Source organism: Anopheles merus, chromosome 2R, assembly GCF_017562075.2.
Source record: "Anopheles merus strain MAF chromosome 2R, AmerM5.1, whole genome shotgun sequence".
Classification (NCBI taxonomy): domain Eukaryota; kingdom Metazoa; phylum Arthropoda; class Insecta; order Diptera; family Culicidae; genus Anopheles; species Anopheles merus.
The window spans coordinates 23179866-23206212 of NC_054082.1; the positions used below are offsets into that span (position 1 = coordinate 23179866).

The 26347-nt window shown below is 45.5% G+C and overlaps 1 protein-coding gene across 2 annotated transcripts in view; it reads left to right on the forward strand.

Annotated features, from left to right (window-relative positions):
* Positions 1–26347, forward strand: part of LOC121588154 (axin) — a 31468-nt gene that overhangs the window by 1775 nt on the left and 3346 nt on the right. For both annotated transcript variants that reach the window (XM_041905799.1, XM_041905798.1), the window contains exons 2-4: positions 1650–2355; positions 23640–24131; positions 24265–25187. In XM_041905799.1, coding sequence (XP_041761733.1) covers positions 24033–24131; positions 24265–25187 — 1022 coding nt within the window. In that variant the 5' untranslated portion in view covers positions 1650–2355; positions 23640–24032. The remainder of the gene's footprint in view (positions 1–1649; positions 2356–23639; positions 24132–24264; positions 25188–26347) is intronic.

The window sequence follows — 26347 nt, forward strand, 5'->3', positions numbered from 1 at the left end:
TCGATTGTGCGGAATTTTCGCGATCATCGTAGTAGCTCTCGTCAGCAGCTGGTGTGAGTGTTTGTGTGTGTTTGGGTGTGTGTGAACGTGTGTTTCCTACCTATCGCTTGACCAAACACTACAGTGCGCTTTCAATGCTGGTAAGATGGTCTCGATCATCACCAGCTCAACGGCGAGCCAATATCCGTCCTTCTGACCAACATCAACACCAACCGTGCGCAGCCAACCATCGGAAGCAAGCAAGGTGGTACCGGAAAAGGTTGTTGGAAAAGTTGAAAACTTGAACGTAAATGAAAACAAAACGGGAACGCATGCAGATCTTCTGTCAAAGTTTAAAGCGATTGAAGGAAAGGTAACCCTCTCTCCCTCCTATCCCAAGGCCATCAGAAATCGGTCCAAGTATGCTCTGTACGTGCCTCCTTTTGGACCAGGTCAGCCTGTAAACGAAAAGAATAGACCACCCCTTCCCTCGATCCAAGTCGGTCGTTGCACTTTATTTTAAGCGAGCAATCGCTGTCACACCGATCGTAAACAACAACAAAAAACCCCCGAAACGTCATTTGAGGTGGTATGATTTTGGACCCCACATTTATCGCAACCTGTATGTGATGTGTGTGTGTGTTGTGTATGTGTGTGTGCATGTTTAATGTTTGCATCCTTCGCACTTGCGTTGCACTAATTGTGCGTTGAGTCTGTCATGTGCAGCAGCATACAATTATCGAACAGCACACCCCAAAACCAATATCGTTTTAACCCCTTTTTCCCGTACCGTGCCAGATTTTCCCGGAAACTTCTGGGCCGCTTCCTTGTCTCTGAGAGATGTGTGAAGATGGAAGAAGGAGGGTGGATGCCAAGGAAAATCCGTCGTTTTTTTTTTCGTCGTCGTCGTCGTTGCTGCGCTGCATTATGGATGCTGGTGGCGCTCTCTAGCCGATCGTGTCCCGGTGCGCGGGGTTGGTGCGGTGGGTAATTGTTTATGTTAAACCTAAAAATATAACCGGCGCGAAGTGAGAGGCCATCATTTTCTGTGCTTCCGTTCCTGTGTGCGCTCGGGGTTAGATTTTTCTCCCGAACGGTGAGGTATGCGCGCAACGCCGCGGTGTTAGTTTCCCGCGCACAGGAAAAAAAAAAAACATGCGGGAAAGTGTTGAGGTGTGTTCCTGTTACTTTTTTGTTTTTGGGTCTAAACCCTGTTGCCACTGCTGTTCCTCCTTCCCGAGAGAAGCGATGTAAAACCGCATATGTATATTAAATCGTCCCTTCTGGTAATGTTTGCTTTATGGGTTATGTTTTTGTTGTGTTGAGCAATTCGGGTACGGCGTGAATGGTGGATCCAAGGCAATGCTGCCTAACCGAAGACACACAACCCACGTGCGGCAACAGTGCATCGAGCGACGATCGATCAATGTTTTGAAAACATGCGAAAATATAATGAACGAATCTGTGTGTTTTTTGTTGTTTAATGCTGTTCACGCCTAGAGCGTAGCCTAAGCATGTATATACTAGTGTTAGTGATAGGATTAGGATGAAATAGGATAATGTAGGAATAATTGTAAAATATAGTTTAGTCTAAGCCCACAAGCCGTCTCAGCAACATCGTTTTATTTGAGCTATTGAACAAATGCAATGCTTTATTTTGTCTATTTCAGTCGGAAGCGGAATGAACACGTGTTTGGAGTGTAAACGGCGCTATGTTGAAAACTGCTCTACGGTTGCGCATACACCACGATTTGATGGGAGTTCGGTGACACGACACGCGAAATTGCACGCAAATTGCATCGAATAACGACGGGGGATGATGGATACGTACAAGATAGTAGTCATCGTTCAATAAGTGTTCAGGAAGAAATAAGATTCGCCCAACATGAGACAATCAGCAGTAGCAGAGTGATGTGTACGGTTCTTAGTAGCTTACAAGCAATAACCACGTGCCTAGAAAAGTGTGTACTTTCGATCCGCCAGGAACAACCACCGTTGTAGTGTACAGCTTGGATGTGATTTGTTATCATTGCCCCGTGGCCGGTGGGTAATTTATGGTAAAAGTTTGTTGTTAATGAAACGTCGTTGAATCCGTTGCGTTTCGTGTGCTTTCGTGTATATGTCTCAGGAATATGTGTGAAGTGAAGTGAGCAAGTGATCCAAACCACTCTCTAGCATTATCCATCTGAATGATAAACGGTGAGAACACGGCTTTCGATGTGTGAGATTCATGCACGACAGTGAACAACGATCGAATTGTTACAAAAGAAGAGGAAAACATAACCGTCTATACAGCTACCAAGTTTGCTCAAGCTGAAGGTGAAAATTCAACTATACAAGCTCTGCCACACACCAAGACTGCCACGCGGATTATCGGTAAGCACCGCCCGGAAGGGGGTAATTTTGTTTGTAAAATATAATTATTCTTATATTCGCTATGCTTCTTATTGTTTTAGCTGCACATGGGTGCCATGATCGATTGCTGATGGCAAACGTGTGTGTGTGTTACTGAAACGGGGCGAGAGGAGGTCATAACAGCCTCGATCTACTTACTAATCGCGCGCCTCGTGCGTTTTTTCTTCGCGATTCGCTCCAGGTCGCATGCATAACTATGGCGGGCCGGGCACCATGCCACCGTTTATCGCTTCACACTGATTTGCTAACGAGAAAATTAGACTTTTTTTTCACACTTGTTTACTACAGGTTGATTGCAAAATGAGCCTGCTTGGGGTGACCATGCACTGTGGATTGCTTGTTATGGCTTCTCTTACGTTTTTGACAATTGGCTCAGCTACACAGGGTAGTACTTCGAAAAAAATATGGTTAAATCCTTTTTAACAAAAGTTACCTGTCCAGCTGAAAAGAGTAAAAACATAAAAACATCAAACATTAGGCAAGAGCTCCTATTGCCTTTGGCGGATTTCTTCAAAGGAAAAACAGGTCCCGTTTTCTGCAGTAGACTAAAACTACCTGTTCAACTGTTCCCGCTTGTGTCAACATTGTGCGGACGGGGAGAGGACAATAAAACGAAAGGTAGCCAGTACGGTATTACGGCGGCCACTATTTGCATTGACGCATGGCTTTAAACCGTCTGCTGCTGCCCAGTTACCCCTTAATACCCTTGTTTCCGCAAAAGGGCCGGCTTATCCCTTTTTCGCTATCATCCGATGGGTTTTTCGATGAAGATAACCCGGAGAAGAATGGCATGATGGATGGTGCGCGTTAAGCATGGGGGAGACGGATTATGGTGCCGTTTGGCTATTGATTTGGTGTGGTAACTAGTCAATGGAAGGATTATTTCCGTTTTCTTTAAGAAATGTAGGCAATCAGTTGGGGGAGGATTTTCTTATACCCGTAAGAATGATTTATGGTCGCGAGAGAAACGAACAGTAGGGTTTCGTAGGACACACATCAGTGCGCTGTGCGATCATTGTACGACGTTGTACTATATTTGTCAGGCGACTTCTTCTTCTTCTTCTTTTGGCTCAACAACCGTTGCCGGTCAAGGCCTGCCTGCACCACTTGTGGGTTTGGCTTTCAGTGACTTATTGATCCCCCCATAGTAGGATAGTCAGTCCTACGTATGGCGGCACGGTCCATTTGGGGCTTGAACCCATGACGGGCACGTTGTTAAGTCGTACGAGTTGACGACTGTACTACGAGACCGGCTTAACCAGGCGACTATGCTTTTTATATTCCACTATTTGTAGAACAAACGACTCTTCATCAAGCTAACGAACTGTGTGGAACCTCCACACACTCACCATCATTCCAAACCCAGGCTCCCAGGCTCAGGTGTGCAAGTCAGATGAAAATTCAATTTCCTTCCGGTATTGTGTTGGTTTCGTTCGCCCCCCCCCCCTCAAGTGAAAGCGAAGAAATAAAGCATTCGCTCGCGAACACCCTCGCTGGATGTTCGTTTGGCCGAAGCCATGCAACGATTGCAATCGATCACTGGACCGTGGCGACATTATTGAATCAACGCCGTCGTCATCGGAATCCTTTGGCAATCAGAAGAAGCAGACTCGGGGCCGTCTTCTCTTCTTGTACCGGCTTCGGGGGGAGATTACGTGGCATAACTAACAGCGTGTGTGTAGATTGTGTTGGTGGAATGCAATGGGTAAAATAATAAAAAAGAAGGTACATCCACTAAGAAATGGGAACCAGGCACACTCGATGGCTAACAGGCGGGTGCCCCCGTTTTGCCAATCGAATGTGTCTCAATCAGACGCTTATCTGGCTGGGGCTGTGTGTGGGGGAGTTTTTCCTTCTCAATAGGCCTCCCAAAATGCAGCAGCTCGATTTGATTTCAGTTCAGAGCAGAATAATCAACCGGAAGAAGGAAGCCGATCTGTCACAGACATTGGAATTAGTCGTTTGCTTGCAACAAGGAGTCAGCATGCTTTCGCAAAGAGAAGACGATTTTTTTCTCGTTCTTTTTTTTTTGGTACTGTGCTGCTGCCTATCTGAACGACCAGAGGGAGGGAGGTTGCCTGTTTTCGACAGATTGGAGATGCCGTGCCGTGGAGGTGTGGGATGAGCAGAAATCGTTTTCGCCTGATTTTCTCCCTTCTATCGTTGGGGATGCTTATTCACATGATTGAACGGCGACCTTCCCCTTTACTGCAAAAGAAACTGTGTGCATTTATTGGTTCGATTAATATGAAATAAGATAATCTGTGAGCAATATTAGAGCTTATGGCTTAAGTTTTACATGCATTGCTCCACTGTAGCCGTTGCAAAGTATACGCTCGTGGTGGATTTTGAATCCAAGACGAACATATTATCGTTCTTTTAATGAATACGAGATTGACTTGATCATCTGTGAAGTATTGGAAGACGTATTGCAAGATCAAGTGGAACAAGCGGTTAAAACGATGGAGTGAAATTACACACCACCATTAAATTGCGGAATTTATTGAATCAAAATCGAATTAATCGTTGTTTTCGGTAGAATCAAAATTAACATTTCCCTAAATTATACATTTCCTACAGTAAACGTGATTGTAATTAATGGTTTTAATTAATGGTAATGGAAATTAATTTTTGGTCACTTTTAAACAAATTTTTAATTAACATATATCAATGATCAGTCTAGGGCTGGACGTTGCGGTATTTTTCTTCACATAAATTTATTTTAACGACTAACTTAAACCTAGGCGGATTGCGCGCGTCCGATCGCTGCCGTTGCCGTTCGTGGAAGAAGGTTCCCGCTGTTCGGGCGATCACCTTTCATCCGTTGCCCTCTCACGCACACCAACCAACGCGTTGATGGCCGCCAAATTATGGCACTCTAATTATGGCATTGCTTGTATTATTGCTGAACTCTCTTTCGTGCAATCTCCTCCGCCGATCCTAACTCTTATGTATAAACATCCTCCCCCCCCTTGATATGGCATATCAACAAATCGATTGCTACCGGAACAAGCACAACACAACAAACTCCCGTCAGAACGGTGCAACCAAAAATACAGACTGCTGCACGTGCATTCAGCGCTATCAAACTATTCTCCTATCAATTTCTCTTTGCTCAAATCAACCTCCTCTGAAGCTGCGTTGTCTATTGACGATGGTATCGGTAACAGGCATATTTTTGTTATGGGACGTTTGTATATACCCTTACTGGTGCGCACAGATACTACTCTCGTTATTCCGTCCCTTCCAGCATGCGTCTCAACAATACGTGCCAAAGGCCATCGGGTTGCGGGTAACAGCTCATCGATGAGAATGACCATCCTGCCTATCGTGAACTGAGGATTCTGTTCATGTCCCACCGTGTCCTTTTGCAGCTCCTGCAAATATTCGCCTTTCCAGTGGACCCAGAAACGCTGCACGTAGGCTTGTAGCTTCCAATAGTGCTCCAACCGGTTTAAGGGGACGTCACACAAGTTGGGTTCGGGAAGTGCTTGCATGGAGGTGCCGATCAGAAAGTGGCCCGGAGTTAGCGCCGCCAGTTCATCAGGATTTTCTGAAAGAGGAAGCAACGGTCGCGAATTCATGACCGCTTCGATTTGTGTTAGTATCGTATAAAGATCTTCAAATGACAAACGAGATGCACCGAGGATACGATACAGATGTCTTTTTGCTACCTTCACCGCAGATTCCCACAGTCCGCCGAAATGAGGAGCCCTTGGGGGATTAAAGTGCCATGATATGCCTTGGGACGTGCAGAACTCATTTACTTGCTGTTCTTCTTCCTTTCTAGCGATGAGCGATGCCAATTCTGTTATTTCGTTACTAGCTCCTTCGAAGTTTTTTCCGTTATCCGAGTGAATGTGACACGGCTTACCACGGCGAGCAATGAATCTTCGTAGCGCTGCTAAAAAGGCTGATGTAGACAAGTCACATACCAGCTCGAGATGTACCGCCTTTGTAGCGAAACACACAAAAAGGCAGAGATAAGCCTTGCAGGCGGCTGCCCTTCTGTGTACCGGTTTTAAATAAAATGGGCCGGCGTAGTCGATTCCTACGTTGCTGAAAGGTCGGCTAGGTGTCACTCTGGATGCGGGTAGTTGTCCAATTCGCTGGCATGCGATAAAGGGATCCGACCGAAAACACCGGAAACATTCCCGCGTTATGCTTCTAACTAATCGTCGAGCATCCAAAGGCCAAAACTCCTCTCTTATGTTGCTGATGAGATTTCGCCCTCCAGCATGAAGTAGTTTCCAGTGATAGTGAACCACTATGTTGCGTGTAAACGGATGCCCCTTTGGAAGGAGAGCAGGATGCTTTGACTGGAACGGCAAATCAGCTAAGTTTAACCTTCCTCCGACTCTAAGCACACCTTGGTTGTCCAAAAACGGGTTGAGATTCCTAATCGACGAGTTTTTCTTTATAGGTTGGCCGTTCCGAAGGGCTGAAATTTCGTTTCGGAAGGCATCGTCTTGAGCAGTCTTGACCAGAAATGCCTTTGCCTCCTCATTCTGCTCTGGTGTCAATACGATGGATACCGGGTCACCAGCAGGCTTCGTTCTCGCCTTAAGCCTTAGATTCTTTATAAATCGCTTGCAGTATGCAATAATGTGCAGTAATTGGGAGTATGATGACCACCTTTTGAACCAAGGGTTAACTGCAGGCGATGCGCTGGCAACAGCAACTAGCAAACGCGTTTCCTTTTCGATACCGGTCGGTAGTAGAGGTTCAGATGTAGGCCATTCATTAGAAGGTAGCGCCAGCCAAGCTGGCCCAGAGATCCAAATGCTGCTTTTTATAAAATCGGGTGCCGTCATGCCCCGCGAAACGAGATCAGCCGGGTTCTGCTGTCCAGGTACATGCCTCCATGTGTGGCCCTTCGTACATTGTTGAATGTCTGCTACTCTATTTGCCACATATGTTTTCCAGGTATTTGGAGCTGCTTTGATCCAATGTAGTGTAATACTGGAATCGGACCAGAAATGTACCGACTGCACAGGAAGCTGAATGGCTTTGGCAATGTGCTCGTACAGATGAGCCCCTAATACGGCACCGCAGAGTTCTAAACGAGGCAGGCTTATACGCTTCAATGGAGCTACTCTAGATTTCGATGCAAGCAAAGATATTTTAATATTCCCCTCGGCATCCTCGCACCTTGCATAAACGCATGAGCCATATGCCGACTCTGAAGCATCAGTAAATATGTGCAGTTGCACATTCGATCGTAAGGCGAAACAGTATCGTTCGATTCTATAGCAAGTCAGAATCTCCAACTTCTCATAAAAATCTTTCCATTTCAGCCCAAATGACTCTGGTACAGTCTCATCCCAGCCAATCGATAGCGCCCAAAGCTGCTGCATCATTATTTTTGCTCGCACTACGACAGGAGCGATAAGACCCAACGGGTCAAATAATCGAGCTATCTCCGAACAAATGCTCCGTTTAGTAGAGGGTAACTGCAGTGGCTTGATGCTTGATGCAAAGCATAAATTATCGCGCTCAGGTTCCCAGCAGACACCTAGGGCTTTTATAGTTTCGTCGGTATCAAACTGCAGTGATGATTTGGTTCCGATTTGAGAAGCATCGAGCTCTTGCAAAACCTCCAAACGATTTGAGGTCCACTTTCGTAATGGAAAGCCGCCCTTTAGCATCATTCCAGTTAGCTCCGATCGGAGCTGTATAGCTTCCTCAACAGATGATGCCCCGCCAATGAAGTCATCTACGTAGAAATTGCGAATCGCACGACTAGCAAGAGGGTAATTGCTTCCTTCGTCCTGCACTAATTGAAGCAATGTGCGCGTAGCTAGGAAAGAGGAAGGAGCCAAACCGTATGTGACAGTATTCAGTTCATACTCTTTTACTGGTGATGTTGATGAGAATCGAAACAATATTCTCACTAATGCGCGGTCATCTTCATGCAAGAGGATTTGACGGTACATTTTTTCGATATCTCCGACTAAGGCCACAAAATAGGTGCGAAAACGCAAAATAATGTCCAACAGCTCATCTTGCACTATAGGTCCCACACATAGTGCTTCGTTGAGGGAGTAGCCTGTAGATGTTTTCGCGGAGCCGTCAAAGACTACTCTCACCTTAGTAGTGGAACTGCTCTCCTTTATGACTGGGTGATGAGGCAGATAAAAGGTTTTCGTTGCGCTTGAAGCATTTTCATTAACAGGCTGCATGTGTCCGAGATCTATATATTCTTGCATGAAGGCATGATACTCCTTCTTCAATTGCGAATTTCGGGATAGGCGCTTTTCTAATGAGTAGAATCGGCGCAACGCCTGGCCTTTTGACTCGCCCAAGCGTATCGAGAACTCTGGATGTTTAGGCATCTGCACCACGTATCGTCCGTCACTATTTCTTCCAGTCTTCGATCTATACAGCTCTTCGCAATGCTTTTCTTCTACTGAATATGGTTCACATGCATGTAGCTCCTCTGCCTTCCAAAACTGCTCTATTTTTTCTTCTAAAGAAACCATTGATACTCGTGTTGGGTTTGAGTGAGGATTAACGACCTCCTCGCTGGCTGGACCGACTACAAACCACCCAAACACGCTGTTGATCAGTATTGGTAATTTATCTGCCAGATAAATACGCTCTGCAGTTGGAAAAAAGGTGTAAAAATGCTCTGCTCCGATTATCATATCTATTGATTCGGCCTGATTAAAATGAGGGTCCGCCAGGGATAGTCCAGGCGGAATGTTCCAGCGGCTTATATTAATGTGGTGGGAAGGAAGTTTTGCAGCTACTTCATCCATTAGCAGGAAATTTACTCCACAAGAAAATTGGCTGGTGCGAGATCGAATTTCAGCATACACGGACTCCCGCACCCTCGTCGTAGCACAACCAGCACCTTTAACGTCAATGTCCAATCTGGAAGTAGGTAGACCTATTAATTTTGCCAATCTTTTGCTTATTAGGTTAGGTTGTGATGCACTATCTAATAATGCTCTTGCTGGATGGTGATTGCCAAACGCATCCACAACAATGACAATAGTAGTGAGTAAGAATACCTCTCGTTGGTCCGCTGCTCGGTTTTCGTTTTCCAATGCTGCTGTGCTGTTAAATGAAGCGCTAGGAGCTACCTGAGGGCTAGTATGTAGTGTTCGGTCGTGGGTGTGCTGCCGGCGTACAAAATCAAAGGAGTGCAATAAAGAATGATGTTGCTGGTTGCAATGTTTGCACCGATTGGTCGAAGGACAATCTTTCATGCTGTGGTCGACTCTTAAACAATTAATGCAGAGACTCTTCGCTCGCACTATCTGAAGGCGCTCAGATTGCGGAAGTCGCATAAATTGGTTACAGTACCATAATAAGTGATCTAGTCGACAGCAAGGACATCGTTTGGTATTATTTGCGGTGTACGAATAGTACGAAAGATGCGAAGAAGGCCTTACGGCAGGCACCGATGTAGAGCTTACATCCGCAGATTTACTCATATAAACAGAGTCTAATGTTTTCATTCTTCTCTGCAGAAATTCTATTAACGCCTCATATGTTGGCTTTTTCATGCTAGCTGCCTTGTCTTCCCAATGTGTAAGAGTTTCCGCTGGTAGTTTGGAGCACAAAACATATTCTAACATTGAGCTCCATTGGTCGGTTGGCTCTCCTAGCTTTTGAATCATTTTTACATGCCGATTAAATTCATCTACCAATCTATGCAAGTCAGCTGACGATTCTTTTCGTAATTGTGGGATGCCGAACATTTGCTTAAAATGCATCTTTTGCAGAAGGTATTCATTTGAGAATCGCTCCTTGAGCTCCTGCCATGCGATGGAGTAATTCGATGCGCACAATGGGATCGACTCTATCAATCTAGCGGCCTCACCAGTTAATGAAGCTCTCAAATAATGGAATTTTTGAATATCCAAAACGCTTGCATTGTTATGAACTAATGCTTCAAAGGTATCATGAAATGCCATCCAGTGCATTATATCACCGTTAAATTCGGGCAAAGAGATGGCTGGTAATTTAACGTGGTTTTGAATGGGAGAGTGGCTTGGGTTTTGAGCGTGGCTTGAGCCAAGCTCAGAGCTAACGGCTTGAGCTGTTTGAGTAGGCATGTGCGATAGCATGGCGCTTTTCATAGCTATGAACCTTTCCTCAAAATTATCCATCAACTCCTCTTCTTCTAGCTTCTCAGCTTCACTGGGCGCTAACAAACACAATTGCGTATGAGCCGTTTCAAACTCCTTTTCCATACCTTCAATCGTTTGGAGCCTGACAGGCACGAGATGCTTGTGTTGTTCAGGCTGGAAGTTCGCTATGAAAACCTCATTTCGTTTCAGCTTCGTGAATAAAGAATTCAACCGTTGTCTTAGGCTCGCAATTTCGGTCATCTTTATACTTGACCTGTTGAGATGGCAGGATTCGGGAAAACAGTTGCAATGACGATGGCAGGGAAACACACACAGATGATGACGGATGGCTGTTCCAAACTGCGACTGGCGGGAAACACACGATTACGAAGACGGATATCACACGCGCGAAAACAACCGGTTGCGACACGGAAGATAAGCTGACGTTTTCTCACACTAATGTTCAACGGATTGGACAGTAACTTAACTTTAGTGTTCTTTGTAACAAGACGTTACACGATTCAAAGACGAACGAAATCTTATATTATAATAAAGGCAAGACGCCTCACAGCTTTTTTTACGCGACTGCGGTGAATCGCTGAATTGTATCCAAAAACGCGATGGCTGCGGTAGAACGCTTCTTATAGCTTTTACGATGGCCGTGGCAAGACGCCGAAGAAGGCGGTAGTTAGTCTGTCTTGTTGGCAACGGACTGAATACGACGGAGACGCGGACACGCAATCAATGACGAGTAATAAACGGCACGATTGTCCCTTTGCAGGTTGAAATTTCACATTTACTGGCCGCCAAAGTTCGTACACTCAAACACGTATTAACGATAGTTCCTTTGCACGGTACGCACTAAATCACAAAAAAAAAAAAAATGCTCAACGAATAAATCATTTCACTTAGCGCTTTTCGAAAAAGGTTTTCAATCCTGGTCACGGCACCATATGATCAGTCTAGGGCTGGACGTTGCGGTATTTTTCTTCACATAAATTTATTTTAACGACTAACTTAAACCTAGGCGGATTGCGCGCGTCCGATCGCTGCCGTTGCCGTTCGTGGAAGAAGGTTCCCGCTGTTCGGGCGATCACCTTTCATCCGTTGCCCTCTCACGCACACCAACCAACGCGTTGATGGCCGCCAAATTATGGCACTCTAATTATGGCATTGCTTGTATTATTGCTGAACTCTCTTTCGTGCAATCTCCTCCGCCGATCCTAACTCTTATGTATAAACAATCAATATTAATCCAGTCCAACTATTCTTATACTAATGTCCATAGATCTAAACGAACGCTCTTGCATTAGACGAAGAAGACAAATAGATTTCCTCCAAATTGAACCCTTCTCCGCCCTTCCTGGAAAGACCTCCCTAAACGGAAGATGCATTTTCATCCCCATCTACCCATCCACCTCTCCACTCTCTCTCTCTCTCTCTCTCTCTCTCTCTCTCTCTCTCTCTCTCTCTCTCTCTCTCTCTCTCTCTCTCTCTCTCTCTCTCTTCTCTCTCTCTCTCTCTTCTCTTCTCTCTCTCTCTCCTCTCTCTCTCTCTCTCTCTCTCTCTCTCTCTCTCTCTCTCTCTCTCTCTCTCTCTCTCTCTCTCTCCCTCTCCTCCTCCTCCTTATGTTTTGATACGTACATCGTTTCCGATCGGATCGATCGTGCGAGGACGAAACGAGACGGAAACGGTGCGTTTTCGATTTTGCCTCCGTTCGTTCGTCCGTTGCGCGCATGTGCACGCGCCCCCCGTAACGCTGCTTCTCCTCAGCTCTTCCGACTTTTCCCGAATGTTGGTCTTCCTTGCTCTTGTCTATGTGTGTGTGTGTTTGTGTGTGATTATCATAGTGCGAGCGTCAAACGCTGTCCCGTTCCCGCGCGGCATTCCCTATGATGATGATGCATAAAGTGTGTTACGATACCGAATGTTTATCCGGTGGCTCTAACCACCCACCGGTTGTCGGAGCCGGCCTTTTTCCATCCTCGTCGTCGGGAAGTGGAAAATGCGATTCTCCTCTGTCGCACAAGCCCTAGCTGTTTATGTCCGTGTGTGTGTGTGTTTGTGTTTAGTGATGCTGGGAGGAATGTGCGGTTTTTCGCGTACGCGGGCAGATGACGAGAAGACCACCCAGATGAATTTCGACCAGCACGGGTGTGCGTAGTGTAGTGGCATACTCTGGCGCAGTTTGTTGCTTTTCGTGATATTCCGCGCATTGTTGTACGAGCAGCTGTGAGCAGAAAGCATTTTCCTCTACAGTTGCAAAAAAAAAAAAACTGCCAAAGAATCTATAACTCTTTGTTTGCAGTTAAACAGTGATAAGGAAGTGTTGTAGTACGTTACGAAACTCGAATAACTCCAGGATTACGCATTGATGTGAGATTTGGATAATTTGAAGGTGGGTACTTGGATAGTGTGACGGCGGACAAAAATCTTCCAAATGATACGAAACAATTCCCTTCACAAGCCAGCCTACAAGCTGTTTTGGGGTATGTGACAAGACGGTGTGGTTTCCTATTTGGATCAACATTACAATGGCTCGATAAGAGTCCTGTTGAACTTATTCACTGTTTTTGCGACTACTAATGCTAAATCCAAATAATGGTCTTGTTTTTTTTTGTGACATCATAACCATCGCATAGGTCCCGCCAGAGGACGCCTAAAACGAGTCTTTTGTGCTGGAAGTTATTGATTTCCTCCCTGCAAAATCATTTTCTGTCAGCCACCATTTTCCATACAAATTCTTGACGGTGTTTGAATCTCTTGCATTAAAAAAAATCAAACGGAGTCTTGTATTTTGCATAGGTTTGCCAAATCCTACAAAATTATGTCACGTGATGTCGTATAAAAGTGATTTTTTCGGCTTTAAGGGTCGCTTATTTGCTAATTGATAAGAATGTAATATAGAAAAGTTCTCCCTATTGGGTCATGGATCGTGATTAATACCTTAACAAGAGCCCTTCAGATATAACATCCTCTTATTCTTCTTATTCTTCTTCTTCTTTTGGCGTTCTGTGTGTGTGATGCTCACCCATACAAGTGTGCCGAGACTGTTTAGTACGACGTCCTATAGTCGCTCCTTGTTACGAGGGGACTTTCCAGTTGGGAATTGATTCTATCTGACCCTTTAGGAGCTGACGCATCTCTCGAATAGGCCACCGGAATCATATACAAAAAGGATCTTTCAAATCACTATTTATTTAATACCTTGGAGCCTTCACTATTTCGAGGATTACTCTTGAATGGTCGTGCTTGGCTATGGGATTTTGTCTTTGTTGGGGAGAATTTTCGATCAAAATTTCCCTAAATGCAATGGGCCATAACTAGTATATTTGTATATTAAAAAGTAAGAATCGAAAAAACAGATTATTCATCCAATAATTTGCTATAGCTGGACATTGCGGAAGGTTATTGAAATTTGCAAATTTGCAGTTCAAAAACTCCCTATTAATCCAGAATAAGCTTATCAAGCTGCAAAATGATTTTCCTGCAAAACTACTGTTACAAAATTAATGCTAAGAGTTTTGGTTTCCAATCAGCGATTTATTGTATAATGTGTTGCAAAAACGGCTATGCTATAACTTAAGATCTACACAAGACGATAGATGAAGGCATTCAAAATGACATGTGGTGTTCGTTGAAAGAATCAAAATACTCCTATTAATATTGTTGCGTGTAGTGGCTTTCAGATTGGTAGCAACGGAAAACCAACGTTACATTCTTGCAACGACAATAATGTAAAGAAAAAACGAGTGGCGCATTAAATTAGCTTACATTATTGCAGTAAACGTTAACCTTTAATAAACCTATTGCCCCGTTCTGGGAAGCTTGTGAAGCTCCCTCTCATGCCTAGCGAAATAGCAAAGAAAGTTCGCACCATTGAATGTGGTACCGTTTTGTTTGTAAGAGGATCAGATTGTTCAATTCAATCCAAACATTGTTCTTACGGGTCGCATTCGGACACATTGACCAGCGCCGCAGAGTCTAACAGTGTTGATGACGATTTTGGTAGACGCTTGAAATCACTCAACGTCCAAGGATAATCCGCCTTGCCCCGAAAGATTGGTTGCGATTTAAACGGCTTCCAGCTGTTGCGTGCCGGCTTCTTACAAAACAAACGCAAAGAGAAAGCTTTCCCATCGAACGCACACAACACGATCCTCCTCGGAACACACAAGGTGTCAATGGAAAGAAGCAAAAGTGAGCAAAGTTGACAGTTGAAAGTAAGGACAATTGCTGAGCCTCCTCTGTGTGTGTGTGTTGGTTCTTTGTGGTGTCAAAGTTCATTCCAGCTTCCTGCGACACAATTGCGTGTTGTTGGTGTGAAAAAGGACAAAATGCGTAAGGAGCAAAGGTGCACACGAAAAGCCCTTCTTCCATCACCCCGGTTCGGCGACATCGACGATCATCGTGATCGTTAAAGCGACAACGACACTCATATGCGCGCTTCGCTGATCCGTTACGGCTTTTCGGAAACAATCTTCTGTTGGATGGGAGAAAGGTTTTCTCAAACAAGTAATGGCGATCAACGGGAAAATGTTGAAATAGGGAGAGAGAGAGTGCGAGCGAGTGGCTGGCAATTGAGGATCGTCACCGTTCAAAAAGAAGGTACAAAGGACTTTTTCCTGCTGCTGCTGCTGCATATCCTCCGTGTCCCGGGGGGGTGTAGTGTTTCACAAGCCGATATTTCTTTCCAATTTCTTTTGTGATTTATGAAAACCATCTGCCTGTTGTTTCTCTGTTTGTGTGTGTATGTGTTTGTGTCGTTGGATTTGCTGTAGTAAGCTCACCAAAGGGAATTGAGATGTTTGATGTTTGGAGGGCCATAAAATGACTTTTAACAAGTTGTTGCACGGGGACACGGGGGTCTCTGTGTCAGCCATCATCACGGCCTCGGTAGCTCTTTTTTTACGCTGAGTCGTTTATTAATGACTTCATGTGGTGGTTGGCGCGAAAGAAGTGGGAGTCTGGCTAAATCTCCCATTACTGAAGGCGTTTAGTGCCGATTTTACTCTTTGACTCTCGTATGTGTGGAATGGTGCGCGGGGTAGTTCCAGGAGTTTGTAACGAGCGTGCGTGGTGAATCGAATGCAGCGCAAATGTGCAATCGAACGACGATCGGACGCTTGATCGTGAGGAGAGGACACCTTTTGGACGATCGTGAGAGAAGAGGGCGCAGGGTGTGGTGTGGGAGGGCGATTTCGTTGGGGGTAAGTCTAGTCAACTTTTGTTTTTCTTTCCTTCCAACCAGTAAGTCCGGTTGTAGAAGAACGCGAGGGAGGAAAATAGAAAGAAGAAGAAGAAGAAGAAGAAGAAGAAGAAGAAGAAGAAGAAGAAGAAGCAAAAACGAGTATAAAAATAAAGTTTAAAATACAAAAAAAACGCAGCAACGAACCGCTCGTCGCGACATCAAAGTGGAATCGCTGTGCGTTCCCTGTGTGTTCCGTGGGTCCTAATGAATGAGAGGGTGATGATGGGTGACGGAAGGGAAGCGGAGGTTGGTAAGCAAAAACCCGGCATTCGTTTTGTTGTGCCGGCGAAAGATCAAAGAAACAAGCCACAGAACGAAAGGGCCCCTACTCAAGAGCGAGCGCGCACACATACACTCACACGCGAGAGACAGCGCGAACGCGGGGGTCACAAGGCGCATCAAGGCGACCAACTTCGACACATATGCACCACCACCACCACTTCGGCTTGCCACCATCATCAGCGCACACCCGGTGCAAAAACATAAAGGGAAGAGCCGGGCACAACACATTTTTAATGTACACTCGCCGCCGGGAGGGGTGTGTGATCGTGCCAGCGCCCACCCGTCCCTCCCTCGCAATCTCCTTCCCCTTTCTCTCGCTGGTGTTGGGTTGTTGTATCTCATTGCCGCCACCAGTCCTTTACCTTTACCAACCGTTCATCAAAGTCGCGTGTGTTTCCTTCCTCTCTTGCGCATTTAGTGGCTGTGTTGTTGGCGTACGTTTGTATTGGAACGCTTTTTCTTTTTTACTCCCAAACCTGCAACATAACCTTCTGACACCGACAGAGCGCTGGGAGGGGCGACAGGCAGCGCTAGTCGTAGGTCACGGTTGCTGGCGGAAGGCGGGCAGCTAGCCGACGACGGTGACAGATCGTCTCCAAATGCAATCCCCGACAGTGCGTGGGGCCGTCGGAACATACTCTCCCCAGGAAGGGGGGGGGGGGGGGTAGAGAGAGAGCAAAGGGGGCAACTGAAATTCCCATGGGGGGTGGCGGATGGCGGCGGCTGGTTGTGTGAAAGGAAAAACTTTGGAAAACAAAACAAAGCATAATTTCACACATAAAGCAATTTTCACTTTGATCGTTTATCTTTTGCCAGGGGCAGCATTCATTTTCACTCTCTCTCGCTTGCGCGTTCTTCTCCTGTCCCTCTCTTCCTCTATCTCTTTCTCTCTCTCTTTCTCTCTCTCTCTCTCTCTCTCTCTCTCTCTCTCTCTCTCTCTGATTTGTATCTTGCGCAGGGGGTGAACATTTTCCCAAGATGATCTGATCGTTGGAAGAGTTGGTGATTGGTGATCATGCGGTTGAGCGCCGCGAGCGTGCGATTGTTTAAATTGTGGTCGAATTTTGTTGTTGGAGCAGAAGTTTGAGTTGATTTTTTTTTTTTGGAAGCAAAGATTAGCAGGAAAAAGGATGTCCGAGTATGTGTGTGCCAGTGTGTCACACACATCAAACGACAGCCGGCAAAACAACTGCCCAGCCAGTGGAAAGCTGAACTAATTGATCGATGAACAACACACACAGGCCATGCGAACCTTCAAAGGGATCATTCACGGCTCCATCACGGAACTTCAAAGGCAAATTCAATTTTCGAATGTTTATTTTTGTGTGTGCAGTTTTTTCTATCTTTTTGAGGGGCTGATTTGTGCACCCGATTTGCAATTGTTGTGGACTATTTTTAATCAATCATCTCGCCGTTTGTCGGGGCGGCGGTACATCTCCGCTTGATATATGTCACTGACTTGACCGGATTTGGGGAATCGTTCATCGCGTGGCTTTTATTGCCCGCACACGGTGTAATATAGGGGTCAACAAGGATCGCGCGTCTTTCTTTGCGCTTGTTCAATCCGCAATCAAACGCGGAATCGTGATTTTATTTTAGGTTGCTCCGTTGAGGCAGGCTGTGGCAGGGCCTGCTTTACTATTTTTAAAAACAAACGCGGACTCTCCCCCCTCCCTATCAGTTGCGGGTCTGACACTGGAATGGTGGGAGGGGGGGGGCTTGGAGGCGGAAATAATTATATTGAACCCGATCGGCAACCGTCATTGATTTATTCGCGCATTCGCAACGCAAGGCTTGTGCGTTTGTTTGCTCTGTTTGTGTGTTGCTTTGATGCAGTGTGGCAGCAGCGCATGGCGGCGGCTTTTTTGATAGATAATGTGTGCGATTTTTTTTCTCCGCCTGCTCCCATGATAGTGCCGCACGGGCGAGTGCATTATTGTTCCATTCTGGTTTGGTTTCCTCTGGGCGGGACGGGACGGTGCGTTTAATTTACTTTTTTCCGCGCAAGCTTTCCGCGAGTTGCCGCCGCACCGGGAGATGAGGAAGACGATCCTCCATTGCATATACTGGCGAGGATGGCAGAGAAGAAGGTTGGGTCAGTTCTGCTGGTGACGGCGCTGTTGCTGTTGTTGTTTCTGGTCGTGATGATAACGCTGAAAGAGTAATTAATTTTCTGATTTTTTTTTTGTTTTCCTGATTAATCAAATTATAACTCTCCTCCTTTGTCGTCGGGAATTCAGAAAAGAGCTAACGAGTGTACGATTTTACACCTTCCTAAGGAACAGTTGTAATAGGTAGTAGGCAGAGCATTGTTTGGCCTATTATAAATGAACACAATTTTTTTGGCTATTTTTTTACTGAACATATATCCTTCGAAGTACAGATACACCAATTATAGTGATCTTTCAACTTTTCGATATCATTTTTACGGGCTACGATTTAATACTTTGCCTCTAAAACCTGATTTACCGATAGGCGAAATTCCTTGTTTCCAAAACTTGTTCCAAATTTTTCAAAACACAAAAGTTGCTTCACACAAATTGCTGTAATTCGGCAAGTAACTGACTAATTGCCGATTAAATTTTGATACAATTCCTTTGTAAGTTAGTACAAAATAAAAATAATATGGATTTAATTCTGCTGTTGCTATCTATGTGTTAGGCCAAGCAATGTTCAATCGACGACTGTTATGTTGAATCTTGTTGATTGCAACTCAATGCAAGAAAATGGAAATGCATTTTCTCAGTGCCTCTGCACCAACGAGACCGAACATCAACAGCAAATCGAAAGGTGTTCGGATTTTTAATTATTAAACCGTTTTTGGTTGTGTGCTCGCATGAACATCCCCTTGTGCTATTCGACCAACTGTGCGTGTGTATGTGTTTACTGAATGACTCATAAACTCATCGATGGGCACTTTCATGAGCATTCGTCCATGGAATAGGGACTTATCTGCAGCCGGAGCCGTACAATATTGCCACTGGGACGGTTCCCATCAGCAGCAGCAGCAGCAGCGGCCGCCACTCTTGCTCACCCTAAGTTATGAACTTTTCAGGTGTGTGTGTGTGTCTGTAAACGAAGCGTTTGAACGAAAATGTATTATTTTCATCTGAAATACGCTCATCATTATACCGAAACGCAGTAGCGTTCTATTCAATAAGACATTGTGTTAGGCCACTGCTAAAGGAGGAGAGATATCATGTTTTTGGCTTTCCAGACAGCGAGAGCTCTTCCACAACGGGCTGGTTCCTTACGACGGGCTAAACGCTATAGCTTAAACATCAACATAATGCACCAACACCGATGTACGTAGGCTCCGGTTGCCTGTTATTGCTTTCGCCAATGTTCGAGAACTTAAGCCGAGCCCGGAATTATGAGCCCCGTTTCCCTTTTTTTTATAAAAATATGATCCCTGTTCTCTTTCCTGTTGCTGCTGCTGCTACGCGAAGGATTAATGCCGCGGGTACCGTTTGGCAGGGTAGCCAAACCCCCTGCCCAGAGATTGTTGAAAGGAAAGCAGAAATTCTACACAGTTCAATGAACGCACTGTTGTAGGTTTTTGTTTGCTATTTGTGTAGTTGTTATATTAAAAAAAAATATTAACATTTAAGCTATTTGTGCTTCTATTTTACTCGCTTGGCCGAATGCGGCACAAAACGTCGATTTCCTATTTCTCTCCCCTAATGAAAGGAAACCATTACGATTAAACCCTCCGGCGTAGTATAAACTGTGATTTAGCAAATTGGAAAATTATCTTGTGCCACAACTAGTACTGCAAAAAAAAAAAATGGAAAATCCGTCTCGCTCTTTCGTCCTTTTGCGCCCCCGGGGTCGGTAGTTGTGCTAGTGGCGCCGGAAATGTAATACCTCTCACGGTAGCTACTACGCGGGGGAAATTTTCAAATATACTTTCTTGGCGGGGGTTTGGAAAAGGGGGAAAATTTGTTTTTCCAGCCGTCAGTTGTGTGATGGTTGGGTTGAAGGAAAAATACAACCCACGAATCGCAGTATAATGGCGGCCCCTCGAACCCTTTTCACTCCACTGGCTGGTATATCAATACTCTGTGTCCTTCTCTCGTTCTCTGTCTCTATCTATTTCTCTGCGTAACACGGCTGGAAGCTAATTGCACACGCACCGGCGGCGGCTGTGTTGTGCTGATGCTGCTGGTGCCAAATCACAGGACTCTACTCCGTCCCCGGGGCAACGATCCTTTCCAGCTGGGTCGCAAATTAAAGTCAAGTAAATTATAATTTAATCTCTTCCGCCTGTATTGCTGCACGGTGGGACAGGACAGGGAGGGAGAGCCTGTTTTACATTCGTTAAATGGATTCGATGCATCTACTGGATGGGTTTATTTGTTGGAGGTTTTTAAAATTTAAATGTTTTTCCTACAATAACCGTTTTACTGCCAGCCAGATTGCTGGGCTGTTGCTGCAGTAAAGCAATGGTCAGTTCATTGCTGTACCACCATATTTTATTGACCTGTTTTTGCTGTTTTTATTTCATGACATCGAACCAACCTTTACCCATTTGCCGACACAAAGCGCGTCCAGTGGGTGGGTACTGTTGTGCCTGAAATGGTCGTAAAATGGTACCATTGCAAATTAGTGACTGCAACAACCTGATCGGTTTCGGTTTGTTCGGGCTTCACCCGTAGGCCACACTTCCATAGTGTAATGAGCAAGGATTTTTATGGTGCCGGGTTTTTGAATAATGCAACGAAGAGAGAGAGAGAGACATGAGTCTTCCATCACCTCCGGCCACTGCTCTAGGATGTGTGTTGTGCGGTAGGTTTTGCAAAGCCCCCACACAACATGATCCTGCTAGGTTAAGGTGATCACTTTTTGTGCCATAAATATGTTTCATTGCGCCCGACGGAGGGTTTATGAAATTGATTTGCACATCATGTGCATTTGTTCTCCCGTACACAGAGTCGGCTGATGGCGATAAATGTTAATGTACTTAATTATTATTTTGCCCATAGCGGTATATAAAACGGTTTGATTGATGGAACTTTAGACTAGCGTGCAATTAAAGAATTGTATCCATGCGCTTTAAAGTCATTTACTTTAATGTGTTAATACACTGCATGTATTTATTGCTTATGTTTTATAAATCGAACGAACATTTCTTACAAATTTATAGAACTTTAATCAAATGTTGATGGAATATGCTTTGGAAGTTTCATTTATTCTCTATTCACGGTGTTTGCTGTGTTTACTTTTTATTATCGTTATTGTTAAAGATAAAACAGGTGTTTTCAAGTCAGTTTCGAAGTTAAGCGTTGTTATTCGCCGCGTGCAAACTGTTATTCTACATCGATCTGACGTTTCATTTCCATCCAAATAAGTTTTTAAATTCATCAGCATGATTTTCAACCCGCCACAAGTTGGATTGTGTTTGACAGTTATTTGTGACGTGTTGAAAATCATGTGCAAAAAGTGAAATTTCATTTTGAAGCAAATACATCATTTGACAGCTGTTGAAAAACATCTTGGATGCGGTGAATAAATATGTGAAAATTCTAAAGTGACTTGTAAAACCCTGTAATAACTTGTGATCACTGTTCAATCCACCTACTTATCATAACTCATCATCATTTTATCATCAAAGTAGCATAATTGCCGGTCTGGTGGTACAGTCGTCAACTCGTACGACTTAACAACATGCCCGTCATGGGTTCAAGTCCCGAATAGACCGTGCCCCCATACGTAGGACTGACTATCCTGCTATGGTAATAAAAAAGTCACTGAAAGCCAAGCTCACTTCACTAGTGGGTACAGGCAGGCCTTGACCGACAGCGGTTGTTGTGCCAAAGAAGAAGAAGAAGCATGATTACATATTATGTAGTGCAATTATGCAATTATGTTACATATTATTATGTTTTAAAAGTAAAATATTTAAATATTATATTTTAAGAATAATTTTAAAATCATAACATTTCAAGAAAGGACAATATGTTGATAATATTGCTTCACATGTCCTGTGGAATATTATGCTTAGTTGTAATGCCTTTTAACTTTTTCATTCTTGCTATCAAAATCATTTTCACACACATTTTCTATATCGCATTAACTTAAAGATATGTTTAACTTGTTGTTAAGGACACCATACCAGCGATGCAATGTTCTCCCAATTGCTGCCACGCAACTGGTTAAGAAGTCGTCGCCATTTCGGCACGATAATTATTCAAATCAACCCTCCCACCGTTGTTGTCTCCCTTGGCAACGAGCTCTTGGCAATGCAAGGGAGATCTTGTACCTTGTTCAACCCTCTTGTACATCAAGCACACGACGCATACTTGTCAATGTTTTGGCGTGTGTCCTTGATCCGCCATCATGAGGCAACAGCAGCTCTTTAGCAGCAGTCCCTCAGCCCGGTATGCGAAATCCTGGCGGCAGCCATTTTAAGCCCCGTTTTGCGCCGGTGATTCGTCCTGCCGCACAACCAATTGCACGGGGTTTCTACTCGTCCTCTGCTGCTGCTGCTGTTACAGCGACGGTCGTCCTTCGGCATTGTTTTTGTCGCTCCCGGCCGATGGATGGAAGAGAGGAGTGCTTTAAACTGAAGTGCCTGTTGTTGTCCCCCCCCCCTCTCTCTCTCTCTCTCTCTCTCTCTCTCTCTCTCTCTCTCTCTCTCTCTCTCTCTCTCTCTTTAAGCAAAAACATCGTTGATATTTGCACAAAAGATCCACAACAGGGTAGGGAACAACACAAAAAAAAATAGGGAAAAAATTAAAACTGCTCTGCCGTTAGGGAATTAGGGCGATTTTTCGAGCTCCGTGCAGTCGAAGAAATGCGTGTGTCTGTGTGTTTGTGTGTAGTGTGCCTCCGTGTGTTCTGTTTGCATTACTTTTTTAATCCCTTTGCAATTTAATTCTCTAGTTCGATACGAAATAGAAGGCTTGTATGGCGTGCTTGTGTGCCGCTGCCTCCATGATGTTTCTCCACGCATCACGTGTAATTCCATTTGATTTCTTAATATACAAAGGAAGAGGAACACAAATTTCCGCCATTGTGTTTCCTGAAAGTGAGGGAGTTTGAAGCTGTTCCAAATTGCCAAAGGCACTTTTATTGGTAATGCTATTGTAATTTTGTTCTCAAAAATAAATAAAAAAAGTCGTATAAATTTCGATTTTTGTAATACGCTTTGCCTTGATCTCGCACAAGAGTAATGTACGAATCGTGGCTACAACAAAAGACAAATGAGAGAAGCTTCATCCTTGTTGGACCAAACATATTCCCCCTTTTAATAAATGCCGTGCGGGAAAAGAGCGGGAGCTCGTGGGCTCTTTCCTAGCAAGGGACGAGGATTCTACGGCCCCGGCACAAGAAAAGGTGCAGCCAGGCGTGGAATATTTCATAAATTCGGAACCGTAAAATGATTGACGTTTTAATGGGATTTAAGCAGCACCGTTGCCAAGCCCGGGTATGATTGCAAACTACAGAAGCTCTTCGTTTTTTTTTTGCTATACACATACCTTGCAATTCGGAACTCAGAGCAAACGAATCGGAGCAAGCGTGTATTTCTAATCACTTCCAAATTACAAATCCCTCTGTTAGTTTTCTCTTCAGAAAGTCGTATTAATGATTAATGTATGTTTTTTTTTCGTTGCTTTATTTACTTCCAGTTATTGCCAACCGATTGTTTGCCCGAAAAATACAGAGAGAGGGAGAGAGGGCCAACGACGACTGCTGCCTTTTCATATACGACTGATAACTGAGACTGGAACTTACGTGACGATTGTATCGTGCGGCCATCGGATAGAGTACTGTACTGCAGTTCTTATCGACTTTTTGGTTTTGGCACAAGAAATCGCCCAAGAAAAAACAACAACACAAATCATTAAAACATTACCGAGCTTGTCGGCAGGCCATCAGCGCGCATCTCACATTGATTGAGCCAAAGTGGCAAAGACCCCCTCCCCCCGCCCCCACTCCCTCCCATCCATCAAACCGGGATCGATCGTTGTGGTAGGATCGAGTTTGACCGGGGTTAATCTTCCCAGTGCAGCGCATTACCGATGAATCAGCAGCAGCAGCAGTATTTCCACCAGAAGTTTGATGACTTTCACAGCAGTGGACCGAGACCGCCCGTGCCCGGAGAGGAAAGCCGCCGGAAGGTAGGCCTATATTGTGTGGCATGCGCAGTTTTATTTGGCAAACCGTCCATTCCACCGCAAAACGCCGCCAAACGATCTTCTGTTCGATCTGTTTCATGGTTTTCTTCTTCTACTACTTCTTCTACCTATTCAGATGACGGAAACGTCACATTCGGACCGAACCCGGGACGGTTCGCCCCCGGCGTACGTGCGCTGGGCGCAGAAGCTCGCCTACCTGCTGGAGGATGGCGACGGGGCCGAACTGTTCAAGCGCTACGTGGAGCTGGAGGGCGAGGAACCGTCGAACCGGCTCAAGTTTTACTTCGCCTGCGAGGGCCTCAAGCAGCAAACCGACGCGGACAAGGTGACGCAGCTGATCGGGGCCATCTACCGGCGGTTCCTCAAGAAGGCCCAGCCCGGCTCGGAGCTGTACGTGAACGAGTCGCTGCGGAACTTTATCAAGGCGGGGCTGAAGAATGAGCTCGAGCTTACGCCGGACATCTTCGACCAGATGCAGGCGGACGTGGCGAACATCATCGCCGAAACGACCTACCCGCACTTCCTGCAGTCCGACCTGTACCTGCAGTACGTGCAGAACATGCAGAGCTCGAGCAGCAGCAGCAGCGTGATCGGCAGCGGCAGCAACTGCAGCCTGGTCGCGGCGGCCTCGGGAGCGCCATCGGCGGGCGGTGGTGGCGGCGCTGCACCGGGCTCCTCGACCGCTGGTGGTGCATCGCAGCAAGGAGGCGGTGGTGGCGCTGCTGCCGGTGGTAGTGGTGGCAGCGCCGGTGCGGGTGCCTCCTGTTCGCTCACCAGCAGTAGCTCGACGTCCGAGCTGTTCCTGCACAGTACGTCCGCTCTGCCAACGGTGCACGAGGATGCCGAGCTGCTGGCGAATGCGGACTCGATCGAGCAGCTGTACGGTGCCACGGGACCGGGCTTGGACAGTCATATGGCGTTGGTGGGTCCACCGCTGGTTCCGGCGGCCACTGCCTCCCCATCCAAGGTTCCGATGACGCTCACGAAGGACGCACTGATGGCGACGCAGAAACGCCGTCTGGAAATGAGACCACCTGGGTAAGCGGGGAAGGAATGTTAATCTGACTGTTGTTGTTTGAATCTCCCCACTCGTGGCTGTGCTCACGCGTGCTATTGTGTCAGGCTATGTATCCTGGGCTTTTGTTTTGCTTTACTGACTGATACTTGCGGCTGTGTATGTGTGTATTTAAATCGAACGTAAGCTAAAAAATGATCCCAAAAATGGGAAATTTTTGCTGTTCGCCGATTGGGTCATCCATGTGCGGTAGGGACAGCGTCAAGCGCGTTGAAGCAGCGTTGCTATGCGACGCGCGAAATCAGCTTACAACTTGTTGTTAATCGAACGTCATCCAATCGGTCCCAATTCATGTCGCGTGCAGCTAATTAAATTTCGTTGTACAGGAAGTAAAGCGCAACGTTTTTGTCTGTTTTGGCAGTTTGCGCTCACGAATCTCCTGGTACGTGCTCGACCATGGCAACCGTGATAGCACACTGCCACTGCCGCCGCACACTAGACTTGAGCATTGACTTTCCCTGCCACTAATTAATTAGCGCTGTGTTGTGCTGCTTAGAACTATGTTTGTGTTTTGTTTTGTGTTTCTCTCTCCATTACCATAATTCAGTTGTGTTTTCTGTTTCTTTTAATTACTCTCTTTCTTTTTTTCCTTTCTTTTCTTTCCATTGAACCTATTCGCGTTTGCGTGTTTTGCTACCGAACCCACATTTGCATCCTCCCGTGGCCTCCCCCTCCCCTCGTTGGCGATGTGCACCCCCACACTTCCCATTTCTGGCCCCCCATGTGTAACGGACACCAACATTTGGAACCTTTGCTGTTTGCATCTTTTGTACGATTGATGCAAAATCCTCGAAACTGTACACACTTTTCTCCCTTTTCATATTCATCGCTCGCCTTTCGCCCATCCTGGCATTTTGTGTGTGTGTTTCTGTGTATCTGTTTCTTTGTGTTTGTGTGTATGTGTCTTTATTGTTGCCGGCATAACCATCTCTACTACGCGCATGTGCACATCATTGCCCCACGTCATCACCAATCATACAAAAATCCTCGAACACACACGCACACACATACACTCACGCGCATTCATCTTCATTCCTGGTTCGTCCTGTTGCGTTACGGTTCCTGTCCTTGCGCAACCGAATGCCGCTTCTAATTTTAAACGGTCTTGATGTGTGTGTGTGTG